The sequence below is a fragment of the Neopsephotus bourkii genome, unplaced genomic scaffold (assembly GCF_033783945.1).
Source record: "Neopsephotus bourkii isolate Nb327-2 ecotype Australia unplaced genomic scaffold, CSIRO-AGI_Nbou_v1 NB_1526, whole genome shotgun sequence".
Lineage (NCBI taxonomy): Eukaryota > Metazoa > Chordata > Aves > Psittaciformes > Psittacidae > Neopsephotus > Neopsephotus bourkii.
Window position 1 is genome coordinate 5,668,295 of NW_026902002.1, and position 25,870 is coordinate 5,694,164.

The 25,870-nt window shown below is 44.8% G+C and overlaps 1 protein-coding gene across 16 annotated transcripts in view; it reads right to left on the reverse strand.

The window, feature by feature from the left end:
• The window catches only part of BIN1 (bridging integrator 1), a 98,474-nt gene that overhangs the window by 65,478 nt on the left and 7,126 nt on the right, over positions 1–25,870 (reverse strand). Inside the window, exon 1 of one of the 16 annotated variants that reach the window (XM_061370159.1) lies at positions 15,445–15,489. The exons of the other annotated variants lie outside the window; for them this stretch is intronic. Coding sequence (XP_061226143.1) covers positions 15,445–15,474 — 30 coding nt within the window. The 5' untranslated portion in view covers positions 15,475–15,489. Of the gene's footprint in view, positions 1–15,444; positions 15,490–25,870 lie in introns of those variants that run through there. 16 annotated transcript variants of the gene reach the window in all.

A 25,870-nucleotide genomic window follows, 5' to 3' on the forward strand; every position in this document is an offset into this window, starting at 1 on the left:
GGCCCTGCTCCACATACCACCACTTCATGTTACAATCTCACTAGGACGGCTTGAAATTGTAAGTGAACTCACATCACTCCTGGAAAACAAAAAATGTTTTATCTATGAATTGATACGTCTGGTCTGAAGAATAGCATATACAAATAGACCAAGCTGAGCCTCTGCTCAGCTTGCCTGCATCTTGCTCAGGTGTGTGCCACAAGGAGCCAGCATTTACTTTTCACCATCCTGTCCCCCCAGTCATATCCAAGTATGGAGTGAGAGGAAGGCAGCCTTGCATCTGCAGTCTTTAGTCTCTCAAAAGGGCTCTTTAAGAACATAAGATTTTTTGGGAAACAAGTGGATCCCCTTGCCCACCACATTACTAATCATCTTTCTGTTTATCCAGTATATGAAGCTCTTGCACTAAAAAGCATCTGCATGCCTACAGGCATCAAAGTTATTCTTTCAATCCTTCCCTGTCATCATGAGACTGATACAAATATCAGCCAGAATTATAAAGGTTTCTAAGATATGCACATGCTCAAGTGATGAGGCCACCCAGCTACTCTTTCCTGGCCTCCCTCTTGCTCTGTGAACTTCTGTTTACTATCCTCACACTTTTATTATACATCTTGTACAGAGAAGTAGTGCTACACTTATAAGCAGTCCCATCTCCTGCAAAGAGTCAAATGCACAGCTGACTTTATCCTTAGCGCATTTTCAGAAGTGGTTCAAGGGGCCTCTTGGAAATTCAGGTGTCAGAGTCTGGCTTTCTCTGTTCCCTCCTGCAGAAGTTGTTCAAATCAAAGTCCTTTTTAAAAACCTTGAGCTATTACAATACAGAACCATAAACTTATGGCCAGATAATAAACAAGAGAGGAGAGATGTAAAATCAAAAGGAGGATAAGTTACCTTGCCAGAAATTATTAACTCCAGTCACATTTTCATTAACAGGCCAAGATCTCCACTTTTAAAATACAACCCCTTTCCCCATGCCATTAAGCTACTTGATAAGCTAAACCACATGGAGTTTACACAGGTTAATGTTTCTTTTAAAAAGTGGGATTAGCTTCACTTCAATGTAAGGAAAATTCCAGAACATTTTTAAGATAACATATAAATTGATCTTTGTAGGGTGGCTCTGATTTTATTTTTTTGACTGTGCCAGTTCTGTTGTTTACAGGAAGCTTGAAATGAAGACGAAATAAAGGTATTCTAGTCTGAACCTTAGCCCACTCCTACAAGGGAAGCAAACTCTGCTGTCCCTATCTACTTGTGGCATGAAGGCCAGCCACAATCACAGAAGGAGCTAAGAGAAAGGGGAGCATCTGTGTTGCAACACACACTCTTTATGTAGCAAAGATTTCATTTATTAGGGAGATTCAGCTCCTTATTAGTATTGTAAACACTAAGTCCTCATGTTGGAGCAATCCTTAGCAACTTGCAACCTGCAAGTACACAACTGAAAGCAATCCAGGAGTCAGAAAGGAACTTGGCCTCCAGAAGAAAGTCTGGTATAACTAGTAGCTTCAGCTGCGAAGGAAGTTCAGGACCACCTCTGGGTTCACCACAGAACTAAGGAGAAAAATTTGCTTTCTCTTCCACCAAAAACTTCAACAACAAAATCCTCTTTGCTGGCTCTCTGGGGAAATTTTCAGCATTTTCTTAAAAACAAACAAACAAAAAAAAAACAACCCAAAAAACAACAAACCACCCTTTCAATGTTTAGTTTTGATTAAAGTTGAGTTACTACAGAAAACACTTCTCACTGAAGACCTAATAAGATGTCTGCCCAGAGCCCACAGGCCTTGCTGAACTTCTGTGATTAAAGCATGCTTATTCTAAAGCTAGCAGCACTCATAGGAAAAGGGAGGCCAGAACTGCATCTAGCTGCTTTAATTTCCTCTTGCCCAAGAGCTTGTTTGGTCATCAGGAGGCAGCCAAAGCAAGTCCACGTAAAATTCAAGCTAAATCTCTGGATCGCAGCGAGACTCTAACCACATCACTGCTGTTTAGCAGAGGTAAGGCCCATTTGCTGTTGCCCACCCTTGGTTTTATCACCATCTGCACAGCTGTGTTAAGTCCCCTCTGTTAGTCAACACAGGCTTTGAGAGCACCACCAGCAAGATATCTTTATCTTCAGTGACTAAATCTGTCTTTGACACCCATAACACTATACCTGATCTGGCCCACCAGCTGCTACAAAGCTGTCTCACTGCAGATGAACTGACTCGTCACACTACCTGAAAGCTGGTGTATGAGCATGCTTTCTGCCAAGGACATAGACCACAGGAGCTGCCAGCCCTAAAACGCAGAATCATAAATTCAACTAGGTTGGAAAAGACCATTAAAATCATAAAGTCCAAGCATTACCCCAGGACTGCCAAGTGCACCACTAAAATGTATCACTGAGGGCCTCACCTACACAGTTTTTGCACCCTGCTTGATTCCATCTCTTCCCTGGGCAGCCTGTTCCAATACCTGATCACCCTCTCTGTGAAGAAATATTTCCCAATATCCAATCTAAGCCTCCCTTGGCACAGATTGAGGCAGTTACCTCTTTTCCTATCATTTGTTACTTGGGAGAAGAGACTGACCTCCTTTCAGGTAGTTGTAATGAGTTGTAATGAGCAATAACGCCTCTCTTGAGCCTTCATTTCTCCAGACTAAACAATCCCAGTTCCCTCAGGTGCTCCTCATCAGACTTGCGCTCCAGACCCTTCACCAGCTTTGTTGTCCTTCTCTGGACACACTCCAGCACCTTAATGTCTTTCTTGTAGTGAGGGGTCCAGAACTGAACACAGGATTCTAGCTGCAGCCTCACCAGTGCTGAGTACAGGGGGACAGTCCCCGCCCTGGCACTGCTGGGCATGTTATTTCTGATACAGACCAGGGTGCTGTTGACTGCCTTAGCCACCTCGGCACAAGCTGACTCATGTTGAGCAACCATCAAACAGCACCCCCAGGTCCTTTTCTGTTGAGCAGCTGTCCAGCCACTCTCCCCCAAGCTCACTGTGTTGCATGGGGTTGTTGTAACCCAAACACAGGATCTGGCTCTTTGCCTTGTTGAACCTCATACCATCACTCAAAACTCTCAAGCACAGAAAGAGTGCTTGAATCAGGGAAGTCCTCTCCATATCCAAGAGCATTCATAAACCCTTAGGTTTAAAATTTAAATGCATTAAACACCCTGCACTACACTGGATGACATAGTATGTAATGTATCTATGCAATCTACTTAAGAAGTCATAGAATCATAGAATAGTTAGGGTTGGAAAGGACCTTAAGATCATCAAGTTCCAACCCCCCTGCCATGGGCAGGGACACCTCGCTCTAAACCATATCACCCAAGGCCTCATCCAACCTGGCCTTGAACACTGCCAGGGATGGAGCATTCACAACCTCCCTGGGCAACCTATTCCAGTGCCTCACCACCCTAACAGGAAAGAATTTCCTCCTTATATCCAATCTAAACTTCCCCTGTTTAAGTTTTAACCCATTATCCCTTGTCCTGTCACTACAGTCCAGCATCCCTGGGGATGGCCCCCTTCAGATACTGGAAGGCTGCTATGAGGTCTCCACGCAGCCCCAACTTTCTCAGCCAATCTTCATATGGGAGGTGCTCCAGTCCCCTGATCATCCTCGTGGCCCTCCTCTGGACTTGTTCCAACAGTTCCATGTCCTTTTTATGTTGAGGACACCAGAACTGCACACAATACTCCAAGTGAGGTCTCACGAGAGCAGAATAAAGGGGCAGGATCACCTCCTTTGACCTGCTGGTCATGCTCCTTTTGATGCAGCCCAGGATACGGTTGGCTTTCTGGGCTGCAAGCGCACACTGCCGGCTCATGTTCATTTTCTCATCGACCAACACCCCCAAGTCCTTCTCCGCAGGGCTGCTCTGAATCTCTTCTCTGCCCAACCTGTAGCTGTGCCTGGGATTGCTCCGACCCAGGTGTAGGACCTTGCACTTGGCATGGTTAAACTTCATGAGGTTGGCATCAGCCCACCTCACAAGTGTGTCAAGGTCCCTCTGGATGGCATTCCTTCCCTCCAGCGTATCAACCAAAGCACACAGCTTGGTGTCATCGGCAAACTTGCTGAGGGCGCACTCAATCCCACTGCCCATGTCAGCAATGAAGATGTTAAACAAGACCGGTCCAAACACCAATCCCTGAGGGACACCACTCGTTACTGGTCTCCAGCCGGACATGGAGCCACTGACCACAACTCTTTGTGTGCAGCCATCCAGCCAGTTCTTTATCCACCGAGTGGTCCATTCATCAAATGATGTCTCTCCAATTTAGAGACAAGGATGTCATGTGGGACAGTGTCGAATGCTTTACACAAATCCAGGTAGATGACATCAGTTCTGTAGCCCCATCATAGAAGGCCACCAAATTGGTCAGGCAGGATTTCCCCTTAGTGAAGCCATGCTGGCTGTCACCAAGCACCTTGTTGTTTTTCATGTGCCTTAGCATGCCTTCCAGGAGAATCTGCTCCAAGATTTTGCCAGGCACAGAGGTGAGACTGACTGGTCTGTAATTCCCTGGGTCATCCATTTTCCCCTTCTTGAAAATGGGGGTTATATTTCCCTTTTTCCAGTCTTCCGGAACTTCACCTGGCTGCCATGATTTTTCAAATAAGATGACCAGCGGCTTAGCAACTTCATTTGCCAGCTCCTTCAGGACCCGCAGATGGATTTCATCCGGACCCATGGACTTGTGCATGTTCAGATTTTTAAGATGGTCTCGAACCAATTCCTCTCCTACAGTGGGCCCAAGGTCTTCATTCTCACAGTCCCTGCATCTGCCTTCCAAGACTTGGGTGGTGCGGTCAGAGCCTTTGCTAGAGAAGACTGAGGCAAAGAAGTCATTCAGAACCTCAGCCTTCTCCAAATCCTGCGTAGCTAGTTCACCCGAGAGCTTCCTGAGGGGGCCTATGTTGTCCCTAGTCTGTTTTTTATTTGCTATGTATCTGTAGAATCCTTTCCTGTTATTTTTAATATCCCTAGGCAGGTTTAATTCTAACTGGACCTTAGCTTTCCTAACCTGGTCCCTAGCTTCACAGACAACATCCCTGTACTCTTCCAAGGCTGCCTGTCCTTGCTTCCACTTTCTATAAAACTCTTTTTTCATTTGAATTTTCCTCAGGAGCAACTTATCCATCCATGGAGGTCTCCTGGCCCTCTTGCTGCACTTCCTTCTAGTTGGGATGCAACACTCCTGAGCTTGTAGCAGGTGATCCTTGAAGACCAACCAAAAGTCTTGAGCCCCCCTGCCCTCTAGGGCTATATCCCATGGAACCTTACTAAGCAGGCTCCTGAAGAGGCCAAAGTCTGCTCTTTTGAAGTCTAGGGCAGTGAGCTTGCTGCACGCACTTCTCACTGTCCCAAAGATCTCAAATTCAACCATCTCGTGGTCACTGCAACCAAGGCTGCCCTGCAGTGCCACATTTCCAACGAGTCCTGTTGGTGAGCACAAGGTCAAGCATGGCAGCTCTCCATGTCGGCTCCTCTATTACTTGCAGAAGGAATTTGCCTTCCACACAATCGAGGAACCTCCTGGATTGCTTGTGCCGGGCCGTACCGTCATTCCAACAGATGTCAGGGTGGTTGAAGTCCCCCATGAGAATGAGGGCCTGTGAGTGTGAGGCATTTCCTATCTGCCTATAGACTGCTTCATCCGCAGATTCCTCTTGATCAGGCAGTCTGTAACAGATCCCCACATTAATGTCTCCCATTGCTGTTTTCCCTTTAACCCTGACCCACAAGCTCTCTGTTAACTGCTCACCATACTCTCCAGCCTATTCCTAACATAAAGGGCAACTCCTCCTCTGCGCCAGACCGAGGAACCAGCTAATACATCCCTAATCCCAGACCCTTTCTGCATCAATATGAACATTCACGTCCCAGCCATTCACAGAGCCTTGCAGTGAGTTATCCCAAAGAGGAAGGTGGCCAGACTCCTTTGCTGTTCAATGCTTGCTGTGCAGTGCTGCTGCAAGAGATGAGGGCAATCAATGTAGGGAAAACACAAAGACCTGACTGCATGCCTTGGAACAAGAGCAAACTTAGCACAGTATACTTTTTATTTCATATCTGATATGTTACAACTGTGCCCACTAAGCAGCCAGACTGTGCTCTGAGACCAGCTCATCTTCTGTAGAACAAAAGAAAAGCCAGTTCACCACCAGTGACAAAAGCACCAAGCTGTGACCTTGAGGTAGGTTCACCAGAGAGGCACTTAAATGCCAGCACTCCATTCAACTCACTCTACTGCACAGTCATCGCCACAAAGTTTAATGTGAAAGCCAAATGGAAAAAAAAGGAACAGACAAGCTTTTGTGCTTTTATCCAACAGGATGCATTTAAATGCTTTGTTACAACTAATAGGGCAAGTTATCTATTTCAAAACTTGCCTCATTTAAACATTAACTGTCTCCAGACAGCCATGTACAATTTCAGGTAATAATCAGTCTCCCAGACAGCTTTTTAAAAAGCTTCTGCCTCTGGAACAAGGAGTACCAGGTTTGAACCTTTACTATAAGCTCAGCATTTTAAGCATTTTTATTCCAGATTATTATGTGCAAGCAGTTTGTCATCCCTTGTCTCATACATGAAACACAGAAAAGACCTCTTCCACTTGCTCAGTTCCTTGCAGTGAATTTGCTTCATTGCTAATTTGAGACCCTCCAGAATTTTCTTGTACATAGAAATTTGAAAAGCATAGAAAAGCAAGTTCACTTGAGTGACACGCAACATCACTGTGAGCTTTATGCTTTGACCAAGGAGGCCATACCAAATGGCAAAGTTTAAGGAGGCCAAGAGCAGAGCTGTTCTCCCACACATCCTCCTCATGCCTGCTCTATGTCTGCCTTCACTCTGATCCCTGGCCAGCTCAACACCCATCAGGATAGCACCTCTGAGGCAGGCACCTTTGTCAGTAGATCAGGCTATTCTGCAGAGCTGTTGTTGCCAAGAGTTCAAGCCATGCCCAGCTCTATATCCCAAAGCCTCCTGCCAATGAGAAGACAGCAAAGGCAACACTTCCATTGTTCTCTCCTTCCTTTTTAGCTGAACTGGGAGAGAAATATTTAGGGGGAAGAAGGGGAGAAATATCTTGGAGAAAAAAAAAAACATTGTCAGTGGAAGCGGAATGGAAAGAAAGGCTGCCTGAGATCCTCCTGCACAATGAGTAACCAGATACCGTATGTGCTACAGAACCCTCAAGTGCTGCTGCTCCCAGCCTGGTAACATTCCAAGAGCTGCCTGTAACATTAACGAAAGGGAGGTAAGTACTGCTTCCACTGAGTCACTGAGTGACAGGCCACCTGGAAGAAAGGGAGGTGAGAGATTAGGAGGGTGAAGGGAAGGAAAAGTTCATACCTACCAGCCAACCTATGTGAATTAGTTTTGTGCACAGAGAGCTGATCTCAAGATCCAGGATGCAAGTAGAAGGGGAAGAGAGCTTAAGTGGAGACACACAAAATCAGCACCATACAGACTTCAGCTTTTAAATTAAATTCCATTTCAAAAGGGGGAAGTTGAAAACTCTTTGCTCAGAGAAGCAGGCTGAGGACAACTGAAGGACACATGGAAAGACTACAGGCGCCTGCCTACGCATTACTATTTGCTTAGAATCTCAAAATGTGAACAACACAGAGAGTTAAACAGACAGCAAGACCAGAAGATACTCCGTTGAATTTACAGATCTGGTAATAACATGAGAGAACATTGCATGATTTTCAGCATGTGTTCTGCAGACTTCAAGGCTCTCAAAGAGCAACTGAGGAAAGCAAGCTGTATATTTGGCATTTACAGAGAATGCCAAAACTCTGGAAAAGAAAATCAAGGCCCCATGGTTCAAGAAAAGATTTGAAGCCTGCTCTAATTGGTCATCATTGTAAAGCAGGTGAAGACATACCTCCCTGCTCGGTACAGAGGGTGTCAGTGTGACGTGCTAAACCACACAGATGTCTTCCCAGTACAGTCACATCAGCCTCCTGTGCAGCAACTACATGATAATTTTGGCTTGGCATGTTTTTAATAAAAATGAGTCATGACAGCAACCAGCAACTGTTCCACAGCTGCTGCTATACACACTAATAGCTCAGGAAAATGAACATGGCACATGCACATTGCTCTGTGCCTTTATTCCCATGAGGCAAGTACCATCACCTAAATACTTCTATCACCTGTGAGAAAGGGGTGTAGGCATTAAGGCTGCCATCAACAGTTGCTGCAGCAGCCGTCTAATTCCCCACCAGGCTGGATGATGCTGCAGATAGCTGCTGGGCATGGAAGACAGTGTTTCAAAGATTAAGCATGAGCTTTTCAAATCTCATTGGCAGGAAACATGTTCTGCCTTCCCACCAGTCATGGAAACATAGTAATAGCTTCCTGCTGGATCCTATCTTTCCACAGGTTTTGTTTCCCACTCCTTAAACAGCTCTGTGACCGTAGCCAAGCAAAGACAGGAACCGGAGTGCTCTCACCATGGGAACAGAAAGCTGAGAAGGGAGAACTTCTTGTAGCAGGTGGGTGTCCCCATCCTGGTCTGCTCTTCCAAATCCTCTTCCCAGTAACCACTGCACTTAAGTATTAGTGATGTGCAGCTTGCAGACCTTCAAAAGTATTAAATGCTGGTACTGCCTGAACAATGGGACAATGAGAAGAAAAAGTAAACAAAGAAAACCACAAACCACACAACTGAGATTTGGATGCATCAAGTATTTTTAAGAGTGAAGATAGAGAGAACAGGGAACAAGGTCTAGTTGTTCCTATTGATTTGTTATCTGCACCTGGTTATAAAGGGTCATGTTCATCTAATATTTAGCTTCCTCTTGTGCAAACCTCAACTATCACTTTATTTACGCTTTCTTTCTTCTCCCTTTCCCAGAATATGACAATGGGAAATGCTCCCTGGTCAGTGCAGCAGCACTAAGCTGAGGAGGACACGCTCCAGGAAGCAGCAAAATCACTGTGATACCTCAGCAGGAGGCAAGTGCTCAGCAGCACGTCCATGTGCCTGGCTGCAGCTCCCAACAAAAGGAGCCTTTGTCCCCAGGTGGCTTTCAGCACGGCTGCAACAGAATGAACAGTGATCTATTCCAGCAGTGCTAGGAAACAAGATGGGGCAGGAAAGAATAGGCTGGGCTGCTCCTACCTTCTGTGCACCTCTGGCTTGCACTGAGGGGAGTTCCATGTCAAATGGATGTGGGTCCTTAAGAAGGGTACCATCCTAAAATACATCAGGCACTAGCTAGAGGATATAAAAGCAATCTTCTGTAGACAGCTTACATATGCAAAGCATTTAAAGTACTGCCACCTAATCACTTCCCAGTGAGAGATCTGATGGTCAGAGTTTCCAGGGGGAAAGTTCTGTTTTAATTCATCTCTTGCAAAACAACAGGACCTTCCTTCAAAGTACATTCTCCAGCACAAATGGATAGAGCGTTTCCTCCACCTTCATTTCCAGAACAGAACTATCCTGCTTGGGGATGAAAAGAAAATTTGCCCTGGACTGGTGAATTCCTCAAAGTACAGAGCAGTCTTTGGAGAGGCCACAGTTCCATGAATACCTAAAAGCTTTCTCATCAAGGTGACTGAAAAAGTCTCATTTCCCACTCTCTCTGCTGCCTCTACATCACTGTCTGCCCTAGTGCTAACTAACCTAAGAACTTGAGAGGCCATATGCTGATCAAGATCGAGAAATTAACCTCAATTAAAAATAACAATACAGATCAGGTTAAAAGTAACCAATGGCTTCTAATGTCCCAGCCTGGCTCACAAGGGGTGGAACTGATTTTCTCAGCAGAAGTACCTCCTTATGCCCTCTTACAAAATACTGGACCATTGTTTTCACTAAGTCACAGGACCTACCATGAGGGTGGATCTTTAGCCAAAGGACTAGATTCAGTGGCTGGGCAGGTTCGAACAGAATGTGTTCTGCCTCTATCTATCAAGTCCCTGGAAAACACCAAGGTTTAGACTTGCCAAACTTGTATTTCAACAGAACTAAAAATTTGCTTCCACTTCTAAAGAGGGAGAATCACAGCCAAGCCTTTTTCTATTTCAAGATAAACTGGTAGATTCCAGTCTTGGCATTTCAATTTTTTTTTTAAACTCTTCATTATACAAGGGAGGTACAGATAAGCCAGCCACATTTCACACAAACTCATTCAAATTCAAAGCATTTTAGGAACTAATTTGTTTACTAAAACCTTTGGCTTCACTCACCAGGAGTCATTTCCAAACCACAGGTTCTGCACACTTTCTATAATGCTTCAAAGTTCCACTGAGATTTGATTGTTAAAAAAAAAGTGTGACTCTCCTGTTCAAAGCAACATACAATACGACCCAAAATTACAGAGATAAATCTGTAATGTCAAAACTCAGAACCACTTCTGGGTGCCCAGCTTACATCTAGCCACTCCACATAAATAGCATCCACCCCTGGAGCAGCCAAACCTGGTTGGATCGTGTAGAAGAATGCATCAAATGCTCCCAGGAAAACTTACGGGAAAGCAAAACTCTTGATTCTGAGATTTCATAGGTATCATGAACTCGCTGACATATATGCCACATGCCTTTCATTTAGGTATAGTACTAAGAGTAACAGGTTTCACTGAGCAGGAAATGTACTCCTGAGTATCCAAGGTCCCTAATTTCACACAACCACTCCAGAGCCAGACAATAAGATATCTGTACATACAAACACCTAAATAGATGAGAGAAGAGACAGTACACCTTGATACATTATTTCCTCAGTAACAACCACTGCCCTATTATTAAATGCAGGCTAGGATCAAAGAGGGAAATTCATTTGGATTCTGGTCTGATTGCACAGCTGCCATGGGCAAAGGTTAAAGATGATGGGAAGGGAAAGAAAAACTACAGCAAGTAGGATCTAGAAGAACTGAAGAGCTTGCTGTGGAACAACACAGATTCTGATAAAGAACCCTTAGCTTGGAAGAGGAAAAGTTGCCTGTGTTTTGGACTATCTAGAATTAGAGGACAGGAAATCTGAAGAGTGAGTTGTTTCATGTGACAGCTCAAGTTTTTCCAGGAGAAGAAAAATAGAGTCAAAGCAGGGACACCTTCTCCTACAACAAAACAGAGCTGAGAGCACAGTTACATGACCAGGTTTCTAGGGCTTCCCCTGGATCTCACTGGGGGAAGCCCTTCTCAGTATCTGCCTGATGAGGGTATCCAGGCCATTAAGTTCTTGGCTTCCTGCCACCTACGGCAATGGCTGGAGATTACAGTATTGGGATTGAAAGGAAAATGTGATTGAAGGAGGAACTTCAATAATGTGCAGTTGGTGCTGTCAAGAAATTAGGTCCTTCGATAAGCAGATGAAAGAGAAACATGGAGAATCAGAGCTGATCACCAATATCTCGTAAAGCACAAATAATCTAGCAATAGTTATTTTCCACACGCACCAGCCAGAGTGCATGAAATGCTAGGACATCTTCTGAAAGAAACACAGAACCTTCTTCTCTATCAAGAGGAACAAGTGCACCACACAAAAGCACTGGCATTGCCTTAGTGCCCTGCAAGCACAAAACAAAACACTACCTCATCTCAGACTCCAGAGCAGGGACATAAATAAGCCAAAGACACTTGCTGAAAGCAGGCAGTCTGTCTCTGCCAATCGTCACCACCACAGACAACACAAGTCTAATAAATTTCTGCTACAGAGAACAGGGCAGTCTTATTATAACAGGACTGCCAGGAGGAGACCTGGGCATGCATTATGGCTTGTTGCACGTATGCGTGTATTCAAAGATTTTTTTCACCCCAACACAGAATCGCTTCCTCTTTCTCATTTGCAGATGTCAGAATGAGATCTTTAGAGAACAAGTAACTTGCCTATAGCTACACAAGGAGTCTGCAGTAGTGGTATGAAGCAGCCCTAAATTACATGCTAATACAAAATATCAACCTTTATTACAGAAGGGATAGAAAAACTGTTGCAGTTCCCTTCAAAACCAGGGAAAGCTGCACTGAAAACCTGTCTTTCTCACAGAAGCCCTGTTTGGTTTTGTACAAATCATTATGCCTTTCTATATCATTACCTTTCATTTCTACTGTAGTGGGGCTAGTATTCTCACATAGGCCCTAAGAAGGCATGATAAAATCAACTACATGATTTCACAGCTCCTGAATATTGCTCTTTACCACTGCAGAAACTATTGTGTTATCAGTACACACATGCAAGGTAAGATTTCTGACACATAGGCAAGCCCAAGTATTGCTGGAGGAGACAAAGAGCAAGTCAGCCGATGACACCAAGCTGTGTGGTTCGGTTGATAAACTGGAGGGAAGGAATGCCATCCAGAGGGACCTTGACACGCTTGTGAGGTGGGCTAATGCCAACCTCATTAAGTTTAACCATGACAAGTGCAAGGTCCTACACCTGGGTTGGAGCAATCCCAGGCACAGCTACAGGCTGGGCAGAGAAGAGATTCAGAACAGCCCTGCGGAGAAGGACTTGGGGGTGCTGGTTGATGAGAAAATGAACATGAGCCGGCAGTGTGCACTTGCAGCCCAGAAAGCCAACCATATCCTGGGCTGCATCAAAAGCAGTGTGACCAGCAGCTCCAAGCAGGTGATCTTTACTCTGCTCTCATGAGACCTCACCTGGAGTATTGTGTGCAGTTCTGGTGTCCTCAACATAAAAAGGACATGGAACTGTTGGAACAAGTCCAGAGGAGGGCCATGAGGATGATCAGGGGACTGGAGCACCTCCCATATGAAGATAGGCTGAGGAAGTTGGGGCTGTTCAGCCTGGAGAAGAGAAGGCTGCGTGGAGACCTCATAGCAGCCTTCCAGTATCTGAAGGGGGGCTATAGGGATGCTGGGGAAGGGCTCTTCATTAAGGACTATAGTGATAGCACAAGGAGTAACAGGTTAAAACTTAAACAGGGGAAGTTTAGATGGGATATAAGGAGGAAATTCTTTCCTGTTAGGGTGGTGAGGCACTGGAATAGGTTGCCCAGGGAGGCTGTGAATGCTCCATCCCTGGCAGTGCTCAAGACCAGGTTGGATGAGGCCTTGAGTGACATGGTTTACTGTGAGGTGTCCCTGCCCATGGCAGAGTGGTTGGAACTTGATGATCTTAAGTTCCTTTCCAACCCTAACTATTCTATGATTCTATGATTGCGCTTCTGGCTCTCTTTCAGCCTTCCAGGTTTCAATTGGGTGACAGTAAAGGCAGGATGAAAAACTGTTTTCTTTTGCAGCCGTGAATCAGTTTTGCATAGGCTGAGTCTCAGCCACACAGGGTCTTTTCCTTCTAAAAAGCAAGGACACCAACTACCCAGCAAAAGCCAGTCTAAAGGTCAAAAACAACATTCCCATGTGGTAATTCTCAGAGAGAGATTTACTGCTTTAGACAGGACTGAAGCATCCAGGATGCACAGATATTTCTCCTAAGGTATACTAACACAGGTAAATATACAACAGTTCCACCAAGCTTCTCTCTTGTTTTGTCATCTGTGTGTTACTAGCTAAAACTAGCCCTGAAGCCCAAAGAAATTAATTGCATTGGCCCAGCATGCCTCATGGACAAAGTGCAAGGACAGTGGAACTGACTGACCTCACATCATATCTTCCTCCTCTTCTCCCTCCTTGCAAGACTCCCCAAAGCAGCCACAACTCACTTCAGCAGAAGATATCCTGACTTACACCTTTTTTTCTTGACAGCTAGAAGAAAACCTAGAGACTGACAGCAACAAACAGAAAGCAGATCAACAGATTTCAGTAAGAAAGCATTTGAGCCAGACAGAAAAAGCACCAGAAAGCATTACACATGAATTTTCATTTCTCTGTCTGTCACCACAAAAACAGATTCTGTTTTCATACATCTTTCTCAAGTTTCCAGCTGCTTTTTTAACATCCCTGCATATCCCGGTGACCGCTTCAAGATACTACACTAAAAAACTGTCCAGGTTGGTATATATGCATGGGGTTAGTAGAAGAGTCATCTTTACCACTGGGGACAATATCTTATGATTAAAAATATTGTCAGGATACTACAGTCAAAAAATTAAGGAAGGTGATGTCAGGGGGAAAAAGGAAGGAAGAATTTGTTCTCTTGCCAAAAACACACTTCCAATTTTTAATCTTTATCATGCAGAGACTCTCTATGGGTGAGCACTTAAACATGCCATGCAAGCCTACACAACGTTAAGACCCCAGGTTTTCCCTCCCCCTATCCTCCTTGGCTGCTTCACCACAGAAATTATCTTATCTGGGGGGACAGGATGGGAACAGGAAGGGCTTAGATAAATACTCAGTCCAGCTCTGATAAGCAACCCTACAATAACAAACCAGAGCAACTGAACAACGCATTCAGCCTGAAGAGGGCTTCCCCACACACACCCCAACTTTTTTTTCTTTTTTTTTTTTTATAAGAGAAAGACACATTAGTCAAGTCTGAGATTTTACAACGCGCAAGGGAGCTGAGATTTACATGAGAAGAGTCATGTCTTAGTGCCACAGACCCGCTAAGAGCTCAAGGGGCAAACAGAAAAGGAAGCCAAAGGCAGCAGACTCCAAGCATGACAAATTCACCCCCAAAAAACAAGTATTTGTTTTCTCTGGTGGGGTGAGGGAGGGCTCAGAAGAAGAATAAATAAATAAATAAATAAGGGCTTTGTTTTCTGTTCTGCAGTCCGTGAAACAAGGAATTAGTCATCCCTTGCAGAGGACACCTGGTTCCTCAGCATCATGAGTCTGAAAAACAAGAATAACTAATATTTTTCTGGCACCTTCAACCCTTGCTCCTATTTATTCTGACTAAAAATACCCATTGATGCTTTTAACACCCTTTCACATCTACAGCATGACTGGCTTCAGACCCATGCCATTCCAGGCTCGAAGAATGTGTTGCAGAGTGCCTCCCTCAACAGGATCACCAGCTGTCCCTCTGCCTCCCACTGCCTGTCACCAGAGGCTGGCAGGCAGGTACTGCCCACTCTCAAGAAGGGCTTTATTTGCAAGCTTTCCACTCCACTATCCCATGCTAGTTTTCATTCACAGCTCCATTCACTATGGTGAAACCTTAACTCACCCAGGAAACCAACTTGTGTTACTGTTACTTTACTGCAGCAGGGGGCACCTATATCTGTGTCTCCTGGGCTTTAAGAACAGACATGGTTAGCACTGCACATGCAGCCCTGCCAAGGTCCACAGTAGTGATAAGAGCCTGCTAAGGGCAGGACTTGGTCCATAAAAAACACATGCTCCAGAAAGACAAGGCAGACCATCGCTCCCTAAGGATTTCTTTGGCAACTACTTTCTTCCTTATTCTTAAGTACCATTCTTTAGTGAAGAACTGGCACTAGTGTCACTTCCCCAGCAGCAAGTTTCATTTCCTCCTCTGGAGGCCCCACTCCAGCCCTTGCTCCTCTTCAGCTCCTTAAACCAAATTTGTTCCTTCTACACAATCAGACCTTCTCCTGCGACCAGGAGAACATTTCCATTCCCTTCCCCACCAGACAGCTCCCAACACACTGCTGCCTTCAGCCACTGAACATCAAAAGGTTTCTAATAGCCAGATCATCCCTTCATTCCCTTCCACTACACAGCCTCTTCTGTTCACCACAGAAAGATACACAACTCTTCACCAAGCTGTCCATTCACACTTGGTACACAGATCAGACTGCTGTGCAACATATAACTGCTTCCTATTTGTGATCAGTGTCCCACTGGGTAGAACTCTGCTCCTCTTACACCACAGGAGAGGGATAGACCTAGAAAGCACAAAGGTTTTAGAGCAATTCCAATTTAGCTGCCAAGATCCAGAGGGACAGAAGGACCTTTTATTTTTTCCACATTTAATTCTGTAAGACTTTACTGAGTACCTAAAACACCACCACAACTCACTAGTGACAATTTTAGTAACCAAACTTCCCATGCAAGCACCTTGCTATTTGCCTCCTCAAGCTCTTCAAGGCAGGACAGTTATTCCAAACCTGTTTCTTTGGCTTACCTGTTTTACAAGCAGACTGCACTGTTCTGCGTAACAAGTCTGCCAACTCCAGTTCACCTCCTGAGCACCTCTCCCTTCCTCCAGCTATCCATCAACTCCCATTAATCTGCCCTCCTGGATATTCAAAGTAATGCTCTTAAGCATACAACTATGACAGGGCAAAGCTATTCTGGCTGCAAGCTGCAATAGAGGACACAGTGACCCTGCAGGTAATGTAATTGGGAATATTACACTCCAGAGCCTCCAAATAGTCCATTTATGGAGTCAGCTCCCCAGAACAGGGCATGAGCACTGCAGAAAGGGCACTGTTACTGAAAGAGCTTCCTGGCATGCCCAGCAATACCTGGCCTCATAGCAACCGCAGTCCTGAATCAAAGTGCTCCCTCCCCCAGCCACACTGGGCATCTTCTCACCCAATTTAAGAGTGACCTTGGATGAATCATTTATCCTGGCATAGAAGAAGATCACCTTGGAAAATGCTAGCAGCATAATTTTCTCCTTCTTCACTGATAAGTTGCTCAGGTCATTGGCATCCATATCATACTGCAGTTGTCAAAGTCAATGCATTGGGATACCAAAGGAGAAGCCACTCAGATTCTACCATTACAATAGACAGCTTTTCTGAACATAAACCACTCTCTGGTAGCGCATACCCTTAAGCAGAAATTAGAAAAGAGGCTTTGGCACTCATTGCAGGAGAAAGCACACTGGTGACGTGAACCAGTAGAAATGAAAGCTGCTGTTAGTACCTATCGAATACCATGACATTAAGGTGGCAAGAAAATGCAATATCAATTTGCTTTCCGTCTGTCCTAGAAAAAGAACCAGTTAGATTTCATTAATCTGTGCATCTGTAGTCTCACTCCTCATTTCCCTTTACGTGCACTAAGCCACAGTCAGCTTACCATGCGTGCGAACGGACTGGTAGAGGGGCAGATTGCCAGCCTTTTGCCTTGCTGTGCCTGCCAGCTCAAGCTCCAAGATTTACTGTGAATTCTATCACGAGTCTGGTAGTCAAGAGCAAATACGAAGTGTTTTCATTTGACAGTAGCAACTGGCTTTTAGAGCCATTTATGTGAAAAACAAAAACTCCATGAAATGCAGATGATGGGAGAGCATGATGTGCTACCTCATGGCACTAACATTAAGGATGTGGTTCATAGAATCATAGAATAGCTAGGGTTGGAAAGGAACTTAAGATCATCAAGTTCCAACCCCCCTGCCATGCGCAAGGACACCTCACGCTAGACCATATCACCGAAGGCCTCGTCCAACCTGGCCTTGAACACTGACAGGGATGGAGCATTCACAACCTCCTTGGGCAACCTATTCCAGTGCCTCACCACCCTAACAGGAAAGAATTTCCTCCTTATACCCAATCTAAACTTCCCCTGTTTAAGTTTTAACCCATTACCCCTTGTCCTACCACTACAGTCCCTAATGAAGAGCCCCTCCCCAGCATCCCTATAGCCCCCCTTCAGATACTGGAAGGCTGCTATGAGGTCTCCACACAGCCTTCTCTTCTCCAGGCTCAACAGCCCCGACTTCCTCAGTCTATCTTCATATGGGAGGTGCTCCAGTCCCCTGATCATCCTTGTGGCCCTCCTCTGGACTTGTTCCAACAGTTCCATGTCCTTTTTATGTTGAGGACACCAGAACTGCACACAATACTCCAGGTGAGGTCTCAAGAGAGCAGAGTAGAGGGACAGGATCACCTGCTCAGAGCTGCTGGTCACACTCCTTTTGATGCAGCCCAGGATACGGTTGGCTTTCTGGGCTGCAAGCACACACTGCCGGCTCATGTTCATTTTCTCATTGACCAACACCCCCAAGTCCTCCTCCACAGGGCTGCTCTGAATCTCTTCTCTGCCCAGCCTGTGGCTGTGTCTGGGATTGCTCCAACCCAGGTGTAGGACCTTGCACTTGGCATGGCTGAACTTCATGAGGTTGGCATCAGCCCACCTCACAAGCGTGTCAAGGTCCCTCTGGATGGCATTCCTTCCCTCCAGTGTATCAACCGAACCACACAGCTTGGTGTCATCGGCAAACTTGCTGACAGAGCACTCAATCCCACTGTCCATGTCACCGACAAAGATGTTGAACAAGACCGGTCCCAACACCGATCCCTGAGGGACACCACTAGTTACTGGTCTCCAGCTGGACATTGAGCCATTGACCACAACTCTTTGTGTGCGGCCATCCAGCCAGTTCTTTATCCACCGAGTGGTCCATTCATCAAATTGATGTCTCTCCAATTTAGAGACAAGGATGTCGTGTGGGACAGTGTCGAACACTTTACACAAATCCAGGTAGATGACATCAACTGCTTTACCCCTGTCCATCAGTTCTGTAGCCCCATCATAGAAGGCCACCAAATTGGTCAGGCAGGATTTCCCCTTAGTGAAGCCATGCTGGCTGTCACCAAGCACCTTGTTGTTTTTCCTGTGCCTTAGCATGCCTTCCAGGAGAATCTGCTCCAAGATTTTGCCCAGCACAGAGGTGAGACTGACTGGTCTGTAATTCCCTGGGTCATCCATTTTCCCCTTCTTGAAAATGGGGGTTATATTTCCCTTTTTCCAGTTGTCGGGAACTTCACCTGACTGCCATGAGTTTTCAAATATGATGGCCAGCGGCTTAGCAACTTCATTCGCCAGCTCCTTCAGGACCCGTGGATGGATTTCATCCGGACCCATGGACTTGTGCACGTTCAGATTTTTTTTAAGATGGTCTCGAACCAGTTCCTCTCCTACAGTGGGCCCAAGGTCTTCATTCTCACAGTCCCTGCATCTGCCTTCCAAGACTTGGGTGGTGCGGTCAGAGCCTTTGCCAGGGAAGACCAAGGCAAAGAAGTCATTCAGAACCTCAGCCTTCTCCAAATCCTGCGTAGCTAGTTCACCCGAGAGCTTCCAGAGGCGGCCTATGTTGTCCCTAGTCTGTTTTTTATTCGCTATGTATCTATAGAATCCTTTCCCGTTATCTTTCACATCCCTAGGCAGGTTCAATTCTAACTGGACCTTAGCTTTCCTAACGTGGTCCCTAGCTTCACAGACAACATCCCTCTATTCTTCCCAGGCCGCCTGTCCTTGCTTCCACCTTTTATAAAACTCTTTTTTCATTTGAATTTTCCTCAGCAGCTCCTTATCCATACAAGGAGGTCTCCTGGCCCTCCTGCTGCACTTCCTTCTAGTTGGGATGCAACACTCCTGAGCTTGTAGCAGGTGATCTTTGAAGACCAACCAAGAGTCTTGAGCCCCCCTGCCCTCTAGGGCTATATCCCATGGAACCTTACCAAGCAGGTTCCTGAAAAGGCCAAAGTCTGCTCTCTTGAAGTCCAGGGCAGTGAGCTTGCTGCACGCTCTTCTCACTGTCCTAAGGATCTCAAATTCAACCATCTCGTGATCACTGCAACCAAGGCTGCCTTGAAGAGTCACATTTCCCCACAGTAATGTCTCCCATCGCTGTTTTCCCTTTAACCCTGACCCACAAGCTCTCTGTTAACTGCTCACCTGTCCCCAGAGAGAGTTCCATACTCTCCAGCCTACCCCTAACATAAAGGGCAACTCCTCCTGCCCGCCTGCTGGGCCTGTCTTTTCTAAAGAGCCTGTAACCTTCCATTCCAACACTGCAGTCATAGGAGCCATCCCACCATGTTTCTGTGATGCCTATTATATCATACATGGTTACATAAATACAGATAAAAATTGAAGTGATTTTCACAAGTGACCAAGATGTAGCATGAACCTCTCTGACACTGCTCTCACAACAAAAAGGCCAGTACAGGTGTGAGGCTGGCCCAACACCACAGCAACAAAATGCCAGCTGTTAACAGGTTAGTATTAGTTGTTTGATCTAAACTGAAATCTGAGTAGAAGATGCAGCTTAAAAATCTGTAGTCACTGCTACAAGAGAAAAATCAATGCACCTTCTTTATTTCTAATATCAGCCTTTAGAAGTACTGCTGGACTTTTCCACAAGTAAACAGCCGTACTGGAAGTTTAGGAAAACACACAGTACATCTCCATGATGCAAGAGCTGTTTTCCTCAAGGCACTTCTGCAGTATGTTTACAAAAACACACAGATAAATCCTCAGTTCTCCGGATGTTGTGCAAGCATTATCTCTCACTACCTTTGCACATGGCAAATCAGTCAAGTGGAAAGGTTCTCTTACAAATAGAACCAGGCACTCAAACCAACCACTTCCTCTCCTATAGGAGGCTCTTAGAAGAGGAACAAGTCTTAAGCTGGTGAACTGGCTAGAGTCCCTGGAGTGCATACAGCAGTGACCCAAATCCTGACATTCCAGGATTTTTTTATATTAAGTTTTTTGCCCCTTATCTGTTTTCAACATTTTAGGTTGTTTTTCCCTCTCCCTTCACCCACGGTTTAGCTCCTAGTATTATGCAAGTCTAAATTAAGTCACAGTATTGCAGGAGTAGTGCTGTGACAGTATGGAAAAGCGATTTCCTTTCTCACTGACCTGATGTCATAGCTTGGTCTCTGCAGGCACATCTTGCTATGCTCACACCCTTGCATGCATCAATGCCTGTCTATCCCTCAACCATCCATGCACCTGCGAAACCAGCTACATTAGCTGCTTTAGTCTTGTTATGTTACTTTTATATCTTTCTCATTTCTTTAGGTAATTTCACATTATGCCTGCCTTGCACAATAGGTACAGCCCATGTACTAACCTTGTACCTTAGCATAAATTCAAGGGCTGGTTCTCAGCTATAACTAACTGGGTACAAGAAATGGAGCCAATAATTATTTCTTGCTTTTTTTCTTCCTTAAATATATCTGTGTCACATCCACCCACTGACCCACAAAATCATCTTAGCCTGGAGAAGAGAAGGCTGCGTGGAGACCTCATAGCAGCCTTCCAGTATCTGAAGGGGGCCTATAGGGATGCTGGGGATGGACTCTTCATTAGGGACTGTAGTGATAGGATGAGGGGTAATGGGTTAAAACTTAAACAGGGGAAGTTTAGATTGGATATAAGGAGGAAATTCTTTCCTGTTAGGGTGGTGAGGCACTGGAATAGGTTGCCCAAGGAGGTTGTGAATGCTCCATCCCTGGCAGTGTTCAAGGCCAGGTTGGACGAGGCCTTGGGTGATATGGTTTAGAGCGAGGTCTCACTGCCCATGGCAGGGGGGTTGGAACTTGATGCTCTTAAGGTGCTTTCCAACCGTAACTATTCTATGATTCTATGATCTTCCCCCCAGGTCTAACTCACTGTGTTTTTTTCCCCTCTTCTATAAATGCATGAGCTTGCCTTGCCTTATGAAAGATTACTAGGAAAACATATTGAGTTTTATTTATTGATCTTTTCCTTTGTTTCAAACATTTTAACAGTCAAAAAGAAAGCACAGGTATCTCCTTCTCCTACCCTTTACTCTTCAGCCCCTTATTTATCTTTAAGATGAACATAGAAATGTCCTGCATTTTTCACCACCCAAGCTTCTGAGAATAAAAATAAACCACAGCAAATGTTATTCAGACTTCACTTTCATTTCTTTCCTATTTTTCTATTTCATATCCTTCAGTCAGAGGTTTCAGAGAGTCAGAATAGAAGGGAAATTGAATGTAAAATTAAGAAGTCAGGTACTAGCTACTGTCTAGTCAAACTGAGCTAGGAAAGAGGCCAATCACAGAATCCTTAGGATTGGAAGGGAACTCTGGAGATCATCTAGTCCAAATCCCCCACCATTGCAGGGCCACCTAAAGCAGGTTACACAGGAATGTGTCCAGGTAAGCTTTGAATATATCCAGAGAAGAAGACTCCAATGGCCCAGATCAGGCATCACCCCACTGCCCCATGGTCCTGCTGACTCAGCCATGCTTGCATCAAGTCAAAGAAAGGAAGAGAAAATAAGCAGCTGGAAATGACACATCTCTGTGGTAGATGTGGTTTAAGTGTGATGTGAAACTGCTGCTCCAGTGGGAGTAACTGGGTCAGTTCAAACTGCTGGTGTGACAAAGACAAGATTTTATCTACAGGTGAGTGGATGGAGACTTGCACAAAGCGTTTGAGTCGCACGTGCACAGAGCAGGAAACAGAGCAGCAGGATAACCATTTGGAAGTGGTGACTTCTTCCACCAGAATACACCCAAAGCCAGAAGCAGGCACCTACCTCAAGAAGTGTGGGAGATTAAGAATCTTAAGAGCTTATGATGGAGTTTTCAGCCTTTCAATGATTCAACCTTGACACCTTAAGCAGGTGGCCAGATACCAGAGGTGCTGAAAACTCACAGCTTCACCTGAAGACACATGGGCTGTATTAAGGTCATCTCCACCATTCAGCCTTGGTTTGTCAAGTCTGGGGCGCACAAGCTGCACATCTACCAACTCGACCACATAACTGTCCAAGAGACAGACCACGGAATGCACACTTGTAACGCGAGCTTGTGCAACCAAGCAATCCTGGCCATATGCACTTGTATGCCTAATTCATCACTTCTTGGGCATTTTTATTTTTTTACTGCTTTGATTTGCTCTTATTCAAAGCAGGCAGCTAAAAACACTGAGCTCTCCAGATTTCCTGGTTTTCAGCAAATCAGAGACTGGAGAGAATACATATCTATCAATACCCTGAAAACAAAGAAGCAGAAAACGTCAAGCTCCAAGAAAGCAGGTAAATTTCCAGAGACTGAAACAGAGACCAGAGAAAGCGGGCACAAATGTGGAGCTGGATAGTAAGCTGCATCATAGATCTGTAGTTAATAAGGCCAAATGGCATCGCTTCATTCAGCTGGCATCAATGTGACATTCCAGGCAATAGGACTTCAGCAACATCAATGTCTATTACTTGGGTAGGCATTTAACATAGATTAATTAAACCCTATCTATAGCCAAGAGTAACACTAGTAAGAGGAATAGATAGTACAAATAGTGTTGTTTACACAAATCCCCTTCTCAAGTCCTCTGCCACCTCCTCCCCTGCAACACTCATTTTAAAGGCTGATGCATTTGCAAGAAGTATGTTTATTTTTATGCAACCCCTAGTGCAAAATGAAGCAACCCAATCAGGACAAAACGTAAATGGCATCTGGGGCCATGCCTGAGCTGGAGAAAGAGATAAAGGAGCAGGTGTGTGCTAGGAGGGAGAGGGGCAGAGGAGTTCTTGTAAGACAGAACGACGTGAAAGAGAGACTCCAGAAGGGACAGGCTGGATGCAGAGCCCTTAAGAAGCTAGGAAAGCTCCTGTAGAGGTTCACAACCACCTTGCTGAACAAGGATGGGAGTTTCTCAAATGTAGGACAGATCTGGAACTCATAATACAAAGGGAAAAAACAGGGACATTTGGATGAGCTGTTGGGAGTCCCTGAGCCAGAGGCTGATAGCTACAAGGGACCAAACATGGGGGAAAGATTTGAGAACGGTGCCTTCCATGGCCAGGTTGGGTTACACAGTGCCACTTGTCTTATTGAAGTGGGAACATTTAAAGCAACACAGACGATCAGCTCCTTTTGGTTCTTCCCAAGCAGCTTTTGAACAGCAATTCTTCCTTTCCACTGCTTCTACTTCAGAAGAGCTGAAGGATGAGTAATGTCAAATTTGAGAACTGGGCTTCATAGGCCAAGTTCTCATGCTGTAAATGAGCCCAGCGACTTCTTTGCCAGAGCACTTGATGGGAATCTGGGCCACGTTGTCTTTGGAGAGGAAAAGCACCACAGTGTACTTCCCAAAGAGCCTTCTCAAAAATTAAGGCCTCAATTGGAGCCTTGGGACTGACAGCTTAAAAAGCAAAAAAGACCCAGCTCAAAGTCATTCATTTCATCCAGCATGACAACACAGCTCTTTTCACCTACTATACCCACAACCACATGGTAATGGCATCCAGCCCTGATAACACACACTTCCTCACGGAATTATTTATGTTCACCAAGGGTCAGGGAATAAGGAGAGCAAAAGCCTCCAGCTTGGCAGAAAGTTCTAGTCTAGCAACTGACTGATATCCATTCAGAGAAGTCCCAGACCACAAGCAATTGGATGTAGCTTACCACTACAGAGCTCTACAGTCAACTGTTCACATCATCCCTCTGACTTTCCCTGACCTCACCACCACCACAGTCAGCCTCCAAACTCTCCCAGCTCTGCACATACAACTTATTCAAATGTCTCCAGGTTATTTTCATTAAAATTTTGCTGTTCAAAACCAGCCCTGCACCCTTGTGTACAAAACCATCCTTACCAAACCTCTGCTGAAATATCTGAAAAACCTTTTAAATCTTCTGGAATACAGAATTTTACCAAAACAAACCAGAAGTATTTTAGTTAACTGAGACTGCCCAATATTTACATTGGAATTGTTTCAGGATAGGGAATGACCTTTCTTGGTAATATATAATACAATCAGACTGCAGATACTAACAAATAATCATACTGTCTGTATGCATGTCAAGGGAAACATTATCAGAATGGGTACCTTTCAATGGCTCAAGTTTATTAACAGTTTGGCTTGGCCTTTCACAAGGGCTGTTCAGTCTGAACAGACAGGAAAGAAGAAAAAAACCCTAGTATTCTCCTATTGTAGAAGTCAGTCAAATACACAGAAGAACTACCATTTCACTCCTCAGCTGATGAACCTATACCTTAAGGAGTGTTTCAATGCAGAACCCAAGTATATTTCTCTATCTGAACACATTTAAACTCTTCCTGAGCACTGTTTCTCCCATAGAGCCTGCCACCCTTCCCACCAGATTTTTTTCCCAAGTATATTTTCAAACTAACCTTTGAAATGTGCTGCCCCCTGCCACAATAAGTTAATCCCTTTTTTTGCCTCTTGTGTCAGAATCAAGATTTAGACCAGAGGGGTCATGTTGTACCCACAGAGAGGGAAAAAAGTATTTCCCCAAGACACCACTTGACTGCTTGGAAATTCAAAATGAATGAGCTGAACATTTAAATTGCAGGAAAACTTCCCTGCATTTTTTTAATATATTATTTGGCCAACCCCCCACAAATGGCTGAGGAAGCAGGAATGGAAATAAGGCTGCCGCTTGCACACCCAGACTCCCAGAGCTGGTAGGATTAAAAGACTTGCTATAACTTACAGGACCAGGTAACATTACCTATGAGGGTAGCTACACTCTTTCTTAGCACTCCTGCTAAGAAAAAGGATGCAGAGATCTTCAATTTTCTTCAAATGTCAGTCTTTATACCTTATTTGGTGTATGTTCATATCTGTCACTGGCACCACTCCAAATAACTCCAATGGGACAGAACTGCTAATTCACTCTGCAAATACCTTCAAACTCAGCTCTTAGTTGGTCAAACCAGGCATTGTTTCTGGCCTGATAACACGTGCTATCAAGCCTCTATGCAAGCATCATAAAGGAAAAAAAAATATTGTAAACACTTTTAGCTGTGTTTTCAAACACAATAGTTCCTGTACCACTGAAGTTCCCTTTCTGTCCCTGCTGGCAAACAAGCATTGCGGTTCTGTCTAATGCAGTTTCAAAGCAGAGTGTTAGCAATTATCCAGTGAAAAATGTTTCTACTTCAGCTATGATCTTTAATCTCCCTCCTGAAAAGGTAACTTGGGAAAGAACTGAGAAAACTGTGTGGCCAGTTTAACAAAACATTCGAAAGCCACTTAAAGTAAACAAACCAAACATGATAATGAAGAACTACAAAAAAAAAAAATCATTTTGGAACAGGTTACCAGCTTTCTGAATTCGCATGTCAATCTTCACAGAGAAGGCAGTACTCAGGCTTTGATATCTGTGTATCATCAAAAGACTAAATGTGGCCCTTGGTTTTCACAGATAGTTGTTTCAATTGCTGCTTTCCTTCTTTATGGTAAAGTCTGCACTTGGCACCCTGCCTGCCAGCCTATATTAAGAACAAACTGCCACCCAGACTTCTCCTTTCTTCTAACAAAAG